Genomic DNA, 18,851 nt, shown 5'->3' with positions numbered 1-18,851 from the left:
TCCAATCCCTTAATAATTTTATACGTTTCAATAAGATCCCCTCTCATCCTTCTAAATTCCAGTGTATACAAGCCTAGTCGCTCCAGTCTTTCAACATACGACAGTCCCGCCATTCCGGGAATTAACCTAGTGAACCTACGCTGCGCGCCCTCAATAGCAAGAATGTCCTTCCTCAAATTTGGAGACCAAAACTGCACACAGTACTCCAGGTGCGGTCTCACTAGGGCTCTGTACAACTGCAGAAGGACCTCTTTGCTCCTATACTCAACTCCTCTTGTTGTGAAGGCCAACATTCCATTGGCTTTCTTGAAACCAGCATCTGCAGATCCTTCCCACACATGACGTGTGAGTGAACTACGTTGCAGGGATACAGCGAGGGGGATTGAAATGAGACTGATGGAATTGCCCACTGGGGGTCAGCATGGATCCAAGGGGCCGAACGGCCTCCTGTATCATTACAAATATAAAACACATGCAAGATCATTTTCTGGGTGAAAAGACCCTGCTCATTGTAAACACAATTGTTGCCTTTTACTAAGAGAGGGAAAGTTACATTCTACTAAATGATTTATATTGACATTAAGTTTGACAATAATATTCAAGTGGTTTAGATAAGTTCTGGGCTCATTTTCTTTTCACTAAACATTTTAAATTTAATTTATTCATTTTTAGAGATCTTAAATCTCTCTGAAGGGGGCCGCAGTCTAAGAATAAAGGGGAGGCCATTTAAAACTGAGGTGAGAAAAAACTTTTTCACCCAGGGAGTTGTGAATTTGTGGAATTCTCTGCCACAGAGGGCAGTAGAGGCCAATTCACTGGATGGATTTAAGAGAGTTAGATAGAGCTCTAGGGGCTAGTGGAATCAAGGGATATGGGGAGAAGGCAGGCACAGGTTACTGATTGTGGATGATCAGCCATGATCATAATGAATGGTGGTGCTGGCTCGAAGGGCCAAATGGCCTCCTCCTGCATCTATTTTCTATGTTTCTGTTTCTATGTCAGGCACATTCAAAAGGGTTGAATGTGTGAGAAGGGGCCTGATCTGAAACATCCACTGTTCTCTTCTCTTCTCTCCACAGATGCTACCTGACACCCTCAGTTTCTCCAGCTTGTATTGTATTGATGTTGACCGTACTTGTTGGATTTTACAGAATAGTGAATGGCCTGAATAGAGTGGATGTGGAGAGGACGTTTCCACTTGTGGGAGAGTCTGGGACCAGAGGGCACAGCCTCAGAATAAAAGGACGCTCCTTTAGAAAGGAGATGGGGAGGAATTTCTTTAGTCAGAGGGTGGTGAATCTGTGGAATTCTTTGCCACAGAAGGCTGAGGAGGCCAAGTCAATGGATATTTTTAAGGCAGAGATAGATGGATTCTTGATTGGTACGGGTGTCAGGGGTTATGGGGAGAAGGCAGGAGAACGGGATTAGGAGGGAGAGATAGATCAGCCGTGATTGAATGGCGGAGTAGACTTGATGGGCCGAATGGCCTACTTCTGCTCCGATCATTTATGAATTTATGAACTTTGACAGGCGACAAAGCTGCCAGCAGGTCTGGTCTTGCCTTGAGTTTCCAGAGGGTGCTATGGGAGAGGGTTTAGAGTTTTAGTTTAGAGATACAGCATGGAAACAGGCCCTTTGCACACCGAGTCCGCATTGACCAGCGATCCCTGCGCATTAACACTATCCTACACACACTAGGCACAATTTTTATTTTACATTTGCCCAGCCAATTAACCTACAAACCTGTACGTCTTTGGAGTGTGGGAGGAAACCGAAGATCTCGGAGAAAACCCACGCAGGTCATGGGGAGAACGTACAAACTCCGTACAGACGGCGTCCTTAGTCGGGATGGAACCCGGGTCTCTGGCGCTGTGAGGCAGCAACTCTACCGCTGTGCCATTGTTTTGAGGATTCGTTACATTGCTCGAGGTCCCAGTGCCCCTTCGGGCCTTTCGACTCTGTTGGAATGGTGCCAGCCAGGAACCATCACCCGCGTGATCACACGCCGGCCGTCCAGGGCAATGGAGTTGTGGCTGGCAATCCTGGGCAGCTGGCTCCATCCCACTAAATCCGGGCCATGTGTTGGCACTGTAACAATCCGGGCCATGTGTTGGCACTGTAACAATCTGGGCCATGTGTTGGCACTGTAACAATCCGGGCCATGTGTTGGCACTGTAACAATCAGGGCCATGTGTTGGCACTGTAACAATCTGGGCCATGTGTTGGCACTGTAACAATCCGGGCCATGTGTTGGCACTGTAACGATCCGGGCCATGTGTTGGCACTGTAACAATCTGGGCCATGTGTTGGCACTGTAACAATCCGGGCCATGTGTTGGCACTGTAACAATCTGGGCCATGTGTTGGCACTGTAACAATCTGGGCCATGTGTTGGCACTGTAACAATCCGGGCCATGTGTTGGCACTGTAACTCCGAGAACAGCCAAGGTTGGCAGCGACCGTTGTGTGCAGAGCAAAAACACAGTGCTGGAAGAACTCAACAGGTCAGGCAGCATCTGTGGAGGGGGAGGGGGGAAAGGGGGAGGGGGAATGAGTGGAGGTGAGGGTGGGGGAGGAGAGGAGAGGGTGCTGCACCAATGCAGGAGAGGTTTGGGCCCAACGGGTTCACTTGGTCTAGTACCTTGGAAAACTTGAATACGGTTTGGAACAGGAGAATACATGAAATACAAAAAGGCCGTTGTATAAAAATCACGTTCAATTCTAAGAACATTTCAAGTGAGTAAAGTTTCCAATGGTTCGTGCAGAATCAGAAAATTAAAATCACTGCACTTTTTTCAAAGCATGCATGTTAATACGCAGTCAGTTAGATAACAATGACACACACAACACAAGGAGTTCTGTTAATGTTACGACTTACCATTATCCATGGGTGTGAAAGAGCATCTTTTATGTTTAGCCTTTTCCTAAATAAAACAAAAGTCTTCAGAATTGGGTCCAAAATTTTACTTGTTAATTAAATCAGGTTTCAAATGAAAGAAGACATATTTCCAAATGACATAACACAAGCACTGTTAGACTAAGATGGAGTCTTGTCATGAGAAGCAAGTTTGGGACTTGCACACAAATGGGAGATTTATAAGTTCGTAAGTCATAGGAGCAGAATTAGGCTATTCGGCCCATCGAGTCTACTGTTTTGATGATCAATAGCCAATTCATGGCTGATCAATCTTTCCCTCTCAACCCCATTCTCCCGCCTCACCTGGCCTGCCTTATCTATCCTGTTATTTACTTCCTCAAAGAATTCCAACAGATTTGTCAGGCAAGATCTCCCCTTCACAAAACCATGCTGACTTTGGCCTATTTGATCATGTGAAACCTCATCCTTAATAATGGACTGAAGTCTGGCTAGCCGGCCTATAGTTTCCCCTCTTTTGCTTCACTCCCTTCCTGAACAATGGAGTCACATGTACAACTTTCCCGTCCTCTGGGAACACTCTTGACTCCAGTGACTCTTCAAAGATCACCACTCATGCCCACAATCGTGAAAGCTGCCCCTTCATTTGCAGCAGGGGGAGCTGGCGTTTGGTGGGGGGAGACATTATCTGAAGAAGGTTCTCCCATTCCTTCTCTCCAGAGATGCTGCCTGTCCCGCTGAGTTACTCCAGCATTTTGTGTCTATCTTTGATTGCAGTTCTTTCCTGCAGATATTATCTCTGTTTGTTTTCCTCATTTATGGGATGTGGACATCTTCTATGAACAAATATCTATTGCCCGTGGTATGGGGAGAAAGCAGGAACGGGGTACTGATTGTTGGTGATCAGCCATGATCACAATGAATGGCGGTACTGGCTCGAAGAGCCAAATGGCCTCCTCCTGCACCTATTTTCTATGTTTCTATGTGGTGAAGCTTCTGCCTGTGTGTGTGTGTGTGTGTGTGTGTGTGTGAGTGTGTGTGTGTGTGTGTGTGTGTGTGAGTGTGTGTGTGTGTGTGTGTGTGTGTGTGTGTGTGTGTATGTGCGTGTGTGAGTGTGTGTGTGTGTGTGTGTGAGTGTTCGTGTGTGTGTGCGTGTGTGTGTGTGTGTGTGTGTGTGCGTGTGTTCGTGTTCGTGTGTGTGTGTGTGTGTGTGTGTGTGTGTGTGTGCGTGTGTGTGAGTGTGTGTGTGTGCGTGTGTGTGTGTGTGTGCGTGTGCGTGTGCGTGTGTGTGTGTGTGTGTGTGTGTGTGTGTGTGTGAGTGTGTGTGTGCGTGTGTGTGAGTGTTCGTGTGTGTGTGTGTGTGTGTGTGTGTGTGTGTGTGTGTGAGGGGCCTGAGGAGAGGGAAATGGCCACTGCTATTGTCAACAAGCTCAGCTCACGTTACGATAGTGAAACAGAGATTCTCAGCTCATTCTAGGATCCACACACGCAATGTGTTCAAACTGGCCCAAACGTGCCTGTATCACAGCGAAACACAGCCAATCACTGGGCAACAGCTCAAGCTGTTGGTACCACGAGCAGTAGGTGGAAGCCTGGGTCAGAATCTGCCTGCTGCTGCTTGCTCATGTTCCTCACTGACAAGCTCTCTGATCGTAGCACGCAGGCCAACTCTGTCCTGGGTTGCCCCCTCGACTCAGTGCAGGTGGTGGGAGAGAGGAGGATGATGGCAAAGTTAACATCGCTGCTGGACAACGACTCCCACCCCATGCAGGTCACTGTCATTGCACTGAGTAGCTCCTTCAGTGACAGACTCCTTCACCCCAAGTGCGTGAAGGAGCGATATAAGAGGTCCTTCCTTCCCGCTGCTGAGAGACTGCACAACCAGCACTGCTCCCAGCAGACGAGTCAACAATAACAGCTAAGAACACACGGAAAACTGATGATAATTTAGTTGCCATGGCGAGACGCGAGACAGACATCAACCCGTACACACGCCTCTGTCCCTGGAATCCAGTTGCCTGCCTGTCTCTGTAGACCAACAAGCTGTGGGTTCAGGATAACCCCTGGCTTGCATGATATCGGCATTAAGCCCTTCTAGGTGGGCCTGCACAAAGCACCATTATACTCAGTCACTTCGCAATCAATGCGGAACAGTGGTGCAGCGGGTAGAGCTGCTGACTCACAGTGCCAAGTCAGTGGATATTTTTAAAGCAAAGGTAGATTCTTGATTAGTACGGGTGTCAGAGGTTACGGGGAGAAGGCAGGAGAATGGGGTTAGGAGGGAGGGATAGGTCAGCCATGATTGAATGGCCGAGTAGACTTGATGGGCCGAATGGCCTAATTCTGCTCCTATCACTTATGAACTTATGAAAAACCTCAGCTGAGCGATTGTGTGTGTCAAAGGTATCACAAAATGCTGGAGTAACTCAGCGGGTCAGGCAGCATCTCAGGAGAGAAGGAATGGGTGATGTTTCGGGTCGAGACCCTTCTTCAGACTGATGTCAGGGGGGGCGGGACAAAGGAAGGATATAGGTGGAGACAGGAAGATAGAGGGAGAACTGGGAAGGGGGAGGGGAAGAGAGGGACAGAGGAACTATCTAAAGTTGGAGAAGTTAATGTTCATACCACTGGGCTGCAAGCTGCGCAAGCAAAATATGAGGTGCTGTTCCTCCAATTTGCGCTGGGCCTCACTACGGCACTGGAGGAGGCCCAAGACAGAAAGGTCAGGCTGGGAGTGGGAGGGGAAGTTGAAGTGCTGAGCCACCGGGAGATCAGGTTGGTTAAGGCGGACTGAGCGCAGGTGTTGAGCGAAACGATCGCCGAGCCTGCGTTTGGTCTCGCCGATGTAGAGAATTTGACATCTAGTGCAGCGGATACAATAGATGAGGTTGGAGGAGGTGCAGGTGAACCTCTGCCTCACCTGGAAAGACTGTTTGGGTCCTTGGATGGAGTCGAGGAGGGCGGTAAAGGGACAGGTGTTGCATCTCCTGCTGGGGAAAGTGCCTGGGGAGGGGGTGGTTTGGGTGGGAAGGGACGAGTGGACCAGGGAGTTATGGAGGGAACGGTCTCTGCGGAACGCAGAAAGAAAGCAGAAACGGTCTCTGCGGAAAGCAGATACCTTCGGTTTGTACCAGCATCTGCAGTTATTTTCCTACACAGATTGTGTGTGTCGATGTTGACTGCACAGAGGAATGAATCACACATTAACCAAATGGCAGTCCTTACCTGGTGTCTTTCACTAGAAGGTTTTTGATGAAGTCCTTCGCCAGTTCACTCGTGTGACTGAAGAACTCTTCGTCAAATTCGTAGTTCATAGCGGAGATGTTGGCCAGCGTTTCCTGCTTGCTTTCTCCAAGGAAGGGGGAAGCCCCACTTAACCTGTCCCACAGTGACAAACAAAACTGCTGTATAACCTGCGGCATCCTCACTCAAACCCCCAACATGTCAGACCCATGCCCTGATCCCAATGTCATAAACAAATATCATTTATAGTCATAGAGTGATACAGTGTGGAAACAGGCCCTTCGGCCCAACTTGTCCACACTGGCCAACATGTCCCAGCTACAATAGTCATAGAGTGATACAGTGTGGAAACAGGCCCTTCAGCCCAACTTGCCCACACCAGCCAACATGTCCCAGCTACACTAGTCATAGAGTGATACAGTGTGGAAACAGGCCCTTCAGCCCAACTTGCCCACACCGGTCAACAATGTCCCAGCCACACTAGTTCCACCTGCCCACGTTTGGTCCTAAACCTTCCAAACTTGCCCTATCCATGTACCTGTCTAACTGTTTCTTAAATGTTGCGATAGTCCCAGCCTCAACTACCTCCTCTGGCAGCTCGTTCCATTCACCCACCACCCTTTGTGTAGAAAGGTTACCCCTCAGATTCCTATTAAATCTTTTCCCCTTCACCTTAAACCTATGTCCTCTGGTCCTCGATTCCCCTACTCTGGGCAAGAGACTCTGTGCATCTACCCGATCTATTCCTCTCATGATTTTATACACCTCTGTAAGATCCTGATATGTGGTTTAGATGTGGGAATTTTGGACATGCTGCCAGGGTGTGAAGGAAAGGCAGAAACGTATAAATCATATACAATTATGAAAGGACTGGACAAGCTAGATGCAGGAAAAATGTTCCCAATGTTGGGGGAGGCCAGAACCAGGAGCCACACAGTCTAAGAATAAAGGGGAGGCCATTTAAAACTGAGGTGAGAAAAAACTATTTTCACCCAGAGAGTTGTGAATTTGTGGAATTCTCTGCCACAGAGGGCAGTGGAGGCCAATTCACTGGATGAATTTAAAAGAGAGTTAGATAGAGCTCTAGGGGCTAGTGGAATCAAGGGATATGGGGAGAAGGCAGGCACGGGTTACTGATTGTGGATGATCAGCCATGATCACAATGAATGGCGGTGCTGGCTCGAAGGGCCAAGTGGCCACCTCTTGCACCTATTTTCTATGTTTCTATGTTTCTAAAACAAAGTGTTTATGTTCAGCGTCCTTGAAGTGTGTTTATTACATTCAGATCAAGGTGAGGATTTGACACCATCTACATTTTTTTTAAATAAAAAAAAATACTTACAGAATGTAGGTAATCACACCGATGCTCCTGAAAAACACAAAGGTCATATTTATTATTTGATAAGCAGTGAAAGAACTGAAGTGATCAAATTGTTCATTTGAGAATTACACATAATATTTCTTCGGGTTCATTTCATTTCTATTAGTTTAGTTTAGTTTAGTTTAGAGATACAGCGCGGAAACAGGCCCTTCGGCCCACCGGGTCCGCGCCGACCAGCGATCCCCGCACATTAACACTATCCTGCACCCACTAGGGACAAATTTTTACATTTACCCAGCCAATTAACCTACATACCTGCACGTCTTTGGAGGAAACTGAAGATCTCGGAGAAAACCCACGCAGGTCACGGGGAGAACGTACAAACTCCGTACAGACAGCACCCGTAGTCGGGATGGAACCCGGGTCTCCGGCGCTGCATTCGCTGTAAGGCGGCAACTCTACCGCTGCGCCACCGTGACGCCCAATTACCTTAAGTGTAGCACAGTGGTTCGGCAGCAGGCAGTGCTGTTGCCTCACTGGGCCAGGCTTGGATAGTCACCTCTAGAGCTGACTGTGGGATCTGCATACTCTCTCTCCGTGTGACTCCGTGAGTTGTCCCAAAAGATGTGTGGGTTGACAGATGCCACACGAGCAGGCCCTTCCACCCACAATGTTCATAAGGTCATAAGTGATAGGAGCAGAATTAGGCCATTCGGCCCATCTAGTCTACTCCGCCATGCAATAGACAATAGACAATAGATGCAGGAGTAAGTAATTCGGCCCTTCGAGCCAGCACCGCCATTCACTGTGATCATGGCTGATCATCCATAATCAGTAGCCCGTTCCTGCCCCTTGAACTCTCTCTCCCTCCTAACCCCATTCTCCTGCCTTCTCCCCGTAACCTCTGACACCCGCACTAATCAAGAATCTATCTATCTCTGCTTTAAATATCTATACACTGAACTCTACCTTTGCACTAGGCAACACCGTTAAAAAATCTTGTACTTAATATAATTGTATTTAATTGTATTTATGTATTTATTTGTTTTTGCATTTATTGCATATATGTTTGTACGCACCGTCAGGATTGGCTATTTTTTAATTTCGTTGTACTCGTTGCAATGACAATAAATGAATATTATTATTATTATTATTATTATATATATACACCTAATGTGGCCTCCACAGCCTTCTGTGGCAAAGAATCCCACAGATTCACCACCCTCTCAAGAAGTTTCTCCTCATCACCTTCCTAATGGAACGTCCTTTAATTCTGAGGCTGTGACCTCTAGTCCTAGACTCTCCCACTAGTGGGAACGTTCTCTCCACATCCACTCCATCCAAGCTTATGCTAATGTTTGTTCCAAACATGACGCCAAGCCGAACTAATCTCATCTGCCAGTGTGTGGTCCAAACCACTCCATTCCCTGCCTATCCTCGTGCCTGTCCAAAAGCCTCTTAAACACCACTACTGTCTCTACCCCAACACTAGACCTGGCAATGCGTGCCAAGCACCCACCACTCTGTGCGCAAAGACAAACTTGCACTAGACATCTCCTTCAAGGGATGAAGGGATTAAAAGTACCATTAGCAAATTTGCAGATGATACAAAGCTGGGTGGTAGTGTGAACTGTGAGGAAGATGCTATGAGGTTGCAGGGTGACTTGGACAGGTTGTGTGAGTGGGCGGATGCATGGCAGATGCAGTTTAATGTGGATAAGTGTGAGGTTATCTACTTTGGTGGTAAGAATAAAAAGGCAGATTATTATCTGAATTGTGTCAAGTTAGGAAAAGGGGACGTACAACGAGATCTGGGTGTCCTAGTGCATCAGTCACTGAAAGGAAGCATGCAGGTACAGCAGGCAGTGAAGAAAGCCAATGGAATGTTGACCTTCATAACAAGAGGAGTTGAGTATAGGAGCAAAGAGGTCCTTCTGCAGTTGTACAGGGCCCTAGTGAGACCGCACCTGGAGTACTGTGTGCAGTTTTGGTCTCCAAATTTGAGGAAGGATATTCTTGCTATTGAGGGAGTGCAGCGTACGTTGACTAGGTTAATTCCCGGAATGGCGGGACTGTCGTATGTTGAAAGACTGGAGCGACTAGGCTTGTATACACTGGAATTTAGAAGGATGAGAGGAGATCTTATCGAAACGTATGAGATTATTAAGGGGTTAGACACGTTAGAGGCAGGAAACATGTTCCCAATGTTGGGGGAGTCCAGAACAAGAGCCACAGTTTATGAATAAGGGGTCGGCCATTTAGAACGGAGATGAGGAAAAACTTTTTCAGTCAGAGAGTTGTAAATCTGTGGAATTCTCTGCCTCAGAAGGCAGTGGAGGCCAATTCTCTGAATGCATTCAAGAGAGAGCTAGATAGAGCTCTTAAGGATAGCGGAGTCAGGGGGTATGGGGAGAAGGCAGGAACGGGGTACTGATTGAGAATGATCAGCCATGATCACATTGAATGGTGGTGCTGCTCGAAGGGCCGAATGGCCTCCTGCTGCACCTATTGTCCATTTCCCCCTTCTCACCTTAAAAGTATGCCCCTTCAATCAACAGCTGGTTAATTACTTGTGGTATCACAAGGTGGGTGGCAGGAGAATCAATAGACAATAGACAATAGACAATAGGTGCAGGAGTGGGCCATTCGGCCCTTCGAGCCAGCACGGCCATTCAATGTGATCATGGCTGATCATTCTCAATCAGTACCCCGTTCCTGCTTTCTCCCCATACCCCCTGACTCCGCTATCCTTAAGAACTCTATCTAGCTCTCTCTTGAATGTATTCAGAGAATTGGCCTCCACTGCCCTCTGAGGCAGAGAATTTCACAGAATCACAACTCTGTGACTAAAAAAGTTTTTCCTCATCTCTAAATGGCCTACCCCTTATTCTTAAACTGTGGCCCCTGTTTAAGAATAAGGGATAGGCCATTTAGAACAGAGATGAGGAAAAATCAGAGGGGAGTTGATGGTCATGCGCGAGAGAACAGATTACAGAGAAATGTGGAGCAATGGGACTGATGGGGCTGGTCCGAGGGCAAGCATGGACTCAATGGGATGAATGGCCTTCGATGTTACAAGCTAATTAAAATCAAGTACTCTAACCACAATGAGTCTGATTGTTGAAAACTCCAGCATTTAAAAGACACGGACAGATATAAAGATGGGAAAGGTTTTGAGGGATAGGCACAAAATGCTGGAGTAACTCAGCGGGAAAGGCAGCATCTCTGGATAGAAGGAATGGGTGATGGAATCACGGGATATGGGGAGAAGGCAGGCACGGGTTACTGATTGTGGATGATCAGCCATGATCACAATGAATGGCGGTGCTGGTTTGAAGGGCCAAATGGCCTCGTCCTGCAACTATTTTCTATGTTTAGGTTAAGACCCTTCTTCAGAGCCAAAAGGTCACCCATTCCTTCTACCCAGAGATGCTGCCTGTCCCGCTGAGTTACTCCAGCATTTTGTGTCTATCTTCGGTGTAAACTAACATCTGCAGTTCCTTCCTGCACATAAGGTTTTGAGAGATATGGGCCAAACGCGGACTGATGGGAAATCGTGGTCAGCATGGGGAAGTTGGGCCGAAGGGCCTGTTGCTACGCTGTGTGACTTCCATGACTCTAATATGAAACTTCCCCGGGACGGTTGGATTCTGCTAATCCTGAAATTAATACCAATCTTTCAGCATTAAGAGTAGTCTTGAGATTTCAACGCCCAAACATCCGTTGAGCTACAGAGTTTTCACTCTCAACTGCACGTAAATTAATGAAACTTTCACCCTTGTGTGTTTAATTCTCATGCATTTTAACACAGGATGTAAAACTAGACACCAATCAGGTCCTCTGACGGCCCCTGCCTGTGGAGAACAGTGCATTGTGGGTCATGGCAGTTCTATATCCTTAAATAGTAATGTTAAGTTAAGTTTAGTTTAGTTTAGAGATACAGCACAGAAACAGGCTCTTCGGCCCATTGAGTCCACGCCAACCAGCGATCCCAACACACTAACGCTATCCTGAACACTAGGGACAATTTATAATCTTTACCGAAGCCAATTAACCCACAAACCTGTGGGTGTTTGGAGTGTGGGAGGAAACCGGAGCACCTGGGGAAAGCCCACGCAGGTCACGGGGAGAACGTACAAACTCCGTACAGACAGCACCCGTAGTTGGGATCGAACCCGGGTCTCCGGCGCTGTGAGGCAGCAACTCTACCGCTGCGCCACCGTGCCTCCCGAAATGTCAAAGACTTTTTAAGATTCTCGACCAGAGTTGGAAGTTAAAGGCATTCCCACGCACCTTTAGATATAAACACTCACCACATATCTGCTGGCAGCCCGAGAGGTTCATAATTCACAATTTCCGGAGCTGGAATGTGGACACACACCAGAACAAAAATCAAAAATATGAAAGAACCATCAAAGTTATCACTTACTACAACCTTTACATTTGAGTCTGCAGAAGGGTCTGGACCCAAAACGACACCCACCCCTTCCCTCCAGAGATGCTGCCTGTCCCCGCTGAGTTACTCCAGCTTTTTGTGTCTGTCTTCGGTGTAAACCGGCATCTGCAGTTCCTTCCTACACATTATATTTGTATGCGAGACCATAAACAATGTAAGTGAAGAGCAGAGACTGCAGAGGCGAGCAGCAGGTCACTGGTGAGCTGGAAATGCAGAGAACTAGAAAGTGGAACAAAGACGAGCAAATAGACACAGTAACTCAGTGGGCCAGGCGGCAGCTCAGTGGGCCAGGCAGCAGCTCAGTGGGACAGTCAGTAACTCAGTAGACCAGGCAGTAACTCGTTGGGCCAGGCAGTAACTCAGTAGACCAGGCATTAACTCAGTGGGCCAGGCAGTAACTCAGTAGACCAGGCATTAACTCAGTGGGCCAGACAGCAGCTCAGTGGGCCAGGCAGTAACACAGTGGGCCAGGCAGTAACTCAGTAGACCAGGCATTAACTCAGTGGGCCAGGCAGTAACTCAGTAGACCAGGCATTAACTCAGTGGGCCAGGCAGTAACTCAGTAGACCAGGCATTAACTCAGTGGGCCAGACAGCAGCTCAGTGAGCCAGGCAGTAACACAGTGGGCCAGGCAGTAACTCAGCCGGCCGGGCAGCATCTCTGGTGAAAAGGAATAGGTGATGTTTTGGGTCGAAACCCTTCTCCAGAGATGCTGCCCGTCCCGCTGAGTTACTCCAGCATTTTGTGTCTGTCTTCATTGTAAACCAGCGTCTGCAGTTCCTTCCCATACAAAGACAGGGGCAAGTTGTTGGGTGTGACGGGAAAAAAGTCAGGATTATTTCTCCAGTCTGTTATCTGATTGATCCAAAATTCAGTTATCAGTGCATCACAACATTAAACGGGCACGTGACGGGCATCCAGGGCGACAGATGTCCAGTGTGACAGGTATCCAGTGTGACCAGTATCCAGTGTGACCAGTGTCCAGTGTATCCGGTGTGACCAGTGTCCAGTGTGTCCAGTGTATCCAGTGTGACCAGTGCCCAGTGTGACCAGTGTATCCAGTGCGACCAGTGTATCCAGTGCCCAGTGTGTGGACTGTGACCAGTGTCTAGTGTGTCCAGTGTCCAGTGTGTGCAGTGTGACCAGTGTGTGGACTGTGACCAGTGTCCAGTGTGTGCAGTGTGACCAGTGTCTAGTGCCCAGTTTATCCAGTGTGACCAGTGTGTGGACTGTGACCAGTGTCCAGTGTGTCCAGTGTGACCAGTGTGTGGACTGTGACCAGTGCCCAGTATGTCCAGTGCCCAGTGTGTCCAGTGTCCAGTGTGACCAGTGCCCAGTGTGACCAGTGTGTGGACTGTGACCAGTGCCCAGTGTGCCCAGTTTATCCAGTGTGACCAGTGTGTGGACTGTGACCAGTGTCCAGTGTGTCCAGTGCCCAGTGTGCCCAGTGTGTGGACTGTGACCAGTGCCCAGTGTATCCCGATGCAATACTGCCTGATTTACACTGCACCTCCCCCCAGTTTCCCCCCTGATGAATGCTGATGTTAGCAGCCTTGAGCAGCACGTTGGTGCAGCGGGTGGAGCCGCTGCCTCACAGCGCCACAAACCCAGGTTCAATGCTGACCTCGGGTGCAGTCTGTGTGGAGTTTGCACGTTCCCTGTGACCGTGTGGATGTCCTCTGGGTGCTGCGGATCCCTCCCACATCCCCAGGCGTGTGCGTGCGTGTAGGTTAGTGTTCCCTGGTGTGCAGGGAGTGGCTGCAAAATTGGGATCACACAGAACCAATGTGAAGGGGTAATTGCTGGTCGGGACGGACTCGGTGGGTTGAAGGGACTTTGGACCATGCTGCACCTATGAACTACAACAGACTGAACAATGCATACAGACACAACATGCTGGAGTAACTAAGCGGAACAGGCAGCTTCTCTGGCAGAATGGATGACATTTCAGGTCGAGACCCTGGAGTCATCTTCAGTCTGAAGAAGGGTCTCGACCCGAAACGTCACCCATCCCTTCTCTCCAGAGATGCTGCCTGACCTGCTGAGTTACTCCAGCATTTTGTAGACAAAAACCAGCATCTGCAGTTCCTTTCCACACAATGCATTCTCTGACATACCGTTCGATTTAATGTCATATCTTCCCTAAAAGACATTAAATTTGATAATACACCTGATCTGGAACTGAAATGATGATAACTATACCTACCAACAAACTCGGGCGTCCCAAATATGTTTTTAAACTCAACTCCGGCTTCAATTTTGTGAGCGAGGCCAAAGTCTATCAGTTTGATGTGTGGAACAGGTATCTTGTCAAGAAGCATGATATTTTCAGGCTAAAAAGAGATATTTCAGAAGATGAATGGTAAACTAAGTCGCAAGGACAAAATGCAATTTAATTACAAACCCTCAGCTTGAGGGAGTATTGAGGTTCGACAGGAATGGCCAATATTTAGAGTCCCAGCAATTATCAACAAATCATACTGAAGAGTAAGGTATACCTATATATGTATATATATGTTGGTAGTCACAAAATGCTGGAGTAACTCAGCAACTCAGTGTGTGTGTGTAACTCAGTAACTCTATGTTGGTAGACACAAAATGCTGGAGTAACTCAGCGGGTCAGGCAGCATCTCAGGAGAGAAGGAATGGGTGACGTTTCAGGTCGAGACCCTTCTTCAGACTGATGTCAGGGGAGGGGGCGGGACAAAGATAGGATGGAGTAGGAGACAGGAAGACAGTGGGAGAACTGGGAAGGGAGAGGGGAAAGAGAGGGACAGAGGAACTATCTGAAGTTAGAGAAGTCAATGTTCATACCACTGGGCTGTAAACTGCCCAAGCGAAATATGAGGTGCTGTTCCTCCAATTTGCGCTGGGCCTCACTATGACAATGGAGGAGGCCCATGACAGAAAGGTCAGACTGGGAGTGGGAGGGGGAGTTGAAGTGCTGAGCCACCGGGAGATCAGGTTGGTTAAGGGGGACTGAGCGAAGGTGTTGAGCGAAACGATCGCCAAGCCTGCGTTTGGTTTCGCCGATGTAGAGAAGTTGACATCTGGAGCAGCGGATACAATGGATGAGGTTGGAGGAGGTGCAGGTGAACCTCTGTCTCACCTGGAAAGACTGTTCGGGTCCTTGGATGGAGTCGAGGGGGGAGGTAAAGGGACAGGTGTTGCATCTCGTGCGGTTGCAGGGGAAAGTGCCTGGGGAGGGGGTGGTTTGGGTGGGAAGGGACGAGTGGACCAGGGAGTTACGGAGGGAACGGTCTCTGCGGAAAGCAGAAAGGGGAGGGGATGGGAAGATGTGGCCAGTAGTGGGATCCCATTGGAGGTGACGGAAATGTTGGAGGATAATTTGTTTTATCCGACAGCTGATGGGGTGGAAGGTGAGGACAAGGGGGACTCTGTCCTTGTTATGAATGGGGAGAGGGGGAGCAAGAGTGGAGCTGCGGGATATAGAAGAGGCCCTGGTGAGATGGTGCCAGGAGATTATATACAGTTAGATGAAGCCTCAATCTAACAATGTATCCCTCGGCCACCTCCCCCTAGAGCAGCATTCCAGAATGCACAGTCCAGAATATGCACTTGTTTTGCACAGAGCTTTAGACAATAGATAATAGACAATAGGTGCAGGAGTAGGCCATTCAGCCCTTCGAGCCAGCACCGCCATTTAATGCGATCATGGCTGATCACTCTCAATCAGTACCCCGTTCCTGCCTTCTCCCCATACCCTCTCACTCCGCTATCCTTAAGAGCTCTATCCAGCTCTCTCTTGAAAGCATCCAACAAACTGGCCTCCACTGCCTTCTGAGGCAGAGAATTCCACACCTTCACCACTCTCTGACTGAAAAAGTTCTTCCTCATCTCCGTTCTAAATGGCCTACCCCTTATTCTTAAACTGTGGCCCCTTGTTCTGGACTCCCCCAACATTGGGAACATGTTTCCTGCCTCTAATGTGTCCAATCCCCTAATTATCTTATATGTTTCAATAAGATCCCCCCTCATCCTTCTAAATTCCAGTGTACACAAGCCCAATCGCTCCAGCCTTTCAACATACGACAGTCCCGCCATTCCGGGAATTAACCTAGTGAACCTACGCTGCACGCCCTCCATAGCAAGAATATCCTTCCTCAAATTTGGAGACCAAAACTGCACACAGTACTCCAGGTGCGGTCTCACCAGGGCCCGGTACAACTGTAGAAGGACCTCTTTGCTCCTATACTCAACTCCTCTTGTTATGAAGGCCAACATTCCATTGGCTTTCTTCACTGCCTGCTGTACCTGCATGCTTCCTTTCATTGACTGATGCACTAGGACACCCAGATCTCGTTGAACTCCCCCTCCTCCTAACTTGACACCATTCAGATAATAATCTGCCTTTCTATTCTTACTTCCAAAGTGAATAACCTGACACTTATCTACATTAAACTGCATCTGCCATGTATCCGCCATCTCACACAACCTGTCCAAGTCACCCTGCAGCCTTATTGCATCTTCCTCACAATTCACACTACCCCCCAGCTTAGTATCATCTGCAAATTTGCTAATGGTACTTTTAATCCCTTCGTCTAAGTCATTAATGTATATCGTAAATAGCTGGGGTCCCAGCACCGAACCTTGCGGTACCCCACTGGTCACTGCCTGCCATTCCGAAAGGGCCCCATTTATCCCCACTCTTTGCTTTCTGTCTGTCAACCAATTTTCTATCCATGTCAGTACCCTACCCCCAATACCATGTGCCCTAATTTTGCCCACTAATCTCCTATGTGGGACCTTGTCGAAGGCTTTCTGAAAGTCGAGGTACACCACATCCACTGACTCTCCCCTGTCAATTTTCCTAGTTACATCCTCAAAAAATTCCAGTAGATTTGTCAAGCATGATTTCCCCTTCGTAAATCCATGCTGACTCGGAATGATCCCGTTACTGCCATCCAAATGCTCAGCAATTTCGTCTTTTATAATTGACTCCAGCATCTTCCCCACCACTGATGTCAGACTAACTGGTCTATAATTACCCGTTTTCTCTCTCCCTCCTTTCTTAAAAAGTGGGATAACATTTGCTATCCTCCAATCCATAGGAACTGATCCTGAATCTATAGAACATTGAAAAATGTTCTCCAATGCTTCCACTATGAACAACATTCAACTGGGAATGGGACTAATGAGGGTGCCCTGCGAGCTAGCATGGACTCGATGGGTTGAATGGCCTCCTTCTGTGTCATAAGGAAGTAAAGATATGATATTTGGAGTGAATGTGCAACTACAGTGGCTTAGAGAGTAAACACAGCCCATATTATCAATAGCATCTTGGTGGCGCAGCGGTAGCGTTGCTGCCTCACAGCGCCAGAGACCCTGGTTCGATCCTGACTACGGGTGCTGTCTGTACGGAGTTTGTACGTGACCTACATGGGTTTTCTCCGGGTGCTCCGGTTTTCTCCCACACTCCAAAGACATACAGGTTTGTAGGTTAATTGTAAATGTAAATCGCCCCTAGTGTGTGTGGGATAGTGTCAGTGTGCAGGGATCGCTGGTTGGTGCGGACTCGGTGGGCCGAGTGGCCTGTTTCCACGCTGTGTCTCAAAGCTAAACTAAAGAACTGCTAAAACTGCCTTGGATAAAATTGTTTGCTGAAGATTATGGGTTGGGAACAATAATAAGAAAAGACACTACCTGAAAATATTAAAAGTGATCAAATTGTAAGGATAATATTGATGGGTCAGTAATGGACCGTACCTTGAGATCGAAGTGTGCAATGTTCTTGGAATGGAGGTACTTCACGCCATCCAGGATTTGTTTAATAAACGCTGTTGCTTCCTCTTCACTCAGAGACTCTTTCTGTGCCAGAAAGTCAAAGAGTTCCCCTCCAGAGACCCTGAAAGCAGAGTAAATTACTTTTACAGTGAATGTTAACCAAGGATCGATCCACTGTTGTGTGGGTGATTGTGGAGATGATGTGTTCTCCACACTAAGAAGCGCTAATTAGTTTCGTTTAGAGATTCGATGCGGCAACAGGCCCTTCGGCCCACCGAGTCCGTGCCGCCCAGCAACCCCCACACACTACCGCCACCCTGCACACACGAGGGACAATTTACAATTGTACCAAAGCCAATTAACCTGCAAATCTGTACGTACAAACTCCGTACAGACAGCGCCCGTGGTGAAGATTGAACCCGGGTCTCTGGCACTGTGAGGCAGCAACTCTACCACTGCGCCACCGTGCCACCCCATGTGTTAATGTTAAACCATGGCGTGTACAGTATGGCCAACACCTGCACAATGGAGATCTCATCCATCTCGCCAGCAGCTGTGTATTGCAGCAAAGGTGGAGATGGCTCGGCCCGCTGTGGACCGTCCGGTGCGGCCTGCAACCACAACAACCTGACTGCGGGCGAGGACAGCGGGAGAAGGGAAAGACATTGTGGCCTTCCATCACAGTGAGGAGAGAGAGGACTGGAGGAGGAGACTCACTGTGATGGATGTTTCTTTGATGGATGTTTCTTTTTTGTGTGTTTTTGGGGTTGGGTGGTTTGAGTGCCTGTTTGATGCTTTTATTGTTGGACTGTGTTTTTGGGGGTTTTGGGGTGTGTGATTTGAATGCCTATTTAATGCTTCTATTGTTGGACTGTGTTTTGGGGGGTTTTTGGGGTTGGGTAATTTGGGTGCCTGTTTGGTGCTTTTATTGTTGGACTGTGGGTGATTGAATTAACATTTTGTTCAAGATGGCCGCGCCGTTGTGTTTGGCTGCCTGCCACTGTATGTTTCTTTTTTTCCTAGTCAGATGTGCAGCACTTTGGTCAACGTGGGTTGTTTTTAAATGTGCTATACAAATAAATTGACTTGACTTGACTTGATTTTTCACTGGAGTTTAGAAGGATGAGAGAGGATCTGATAGAGACATATAAAATTATAAAAGGACTGGACAAGCTAGATGCAGGAAAAATGTTCCCAATGTTGGGCGAGTCC

At 48.0% G+C, this 18,851-nt stretch overlaps 1 protein-coding gene across 3 annotated transcripts in view; it reads right to left on the bottom strand.

The window, feature by feature from the left end:
* LOC144610808 (death-associated protein kinase 2-like) overlaps positions 1-18,851 on the bottom strand; it is a 196,271-nt gene that overhangs the window by 62,505 nt on the left and 114,915 nt on the right. For all 3 annotated transcript variants that reach the window (XM_078429727.1, XM_078429726.1, XM_078429725.1), the window contains exons 4-9: positions 17,622-17,760; positions 14,101-14,227; positions 11,752-11,800; positions 7,460-7,486; positions 6,100-6,252; positions 2,878-2,923 (exon numbers count right to left, since the gene is read on the bottom strand). In XM_078429727.1, the coding sequence (XP_078285853.1) occupies positions 2,878-2,923; positions 6,100-6,252; positions 7,460-7,486; positions 11,752-11,800; positions 14,101-14,227; positions 17,622-17,760 (541 nt within the window). The remainder of the gene's footprint in view (positions 1-2,877; positions 2,924-6,099; positions 6,253-7,459; positions 7,487-11,751; positions 11,801-14,100; positions 14,228-17,621; positions 17,761-18,851) is intronic.

The sequence above is a fragment of the Rhinoraja longicauda genome, chromosome 38 (assembly GCF_053455715.1).
Source record: "Rhinoraja longicauda isolate Sanriku21f chromosome 38, sRhiLon1.1, whole genome shotgun sequence".
NCBI lineage: Eukaryota > Metazoa > Chordata > Chondrichthyes > Rajiformes > Arhynchobatidae > Rhinoraja > Rhinoraja longicauda.
This window is presented reverse-complemented; position numbering and strand designations above follow the sequence as displayed.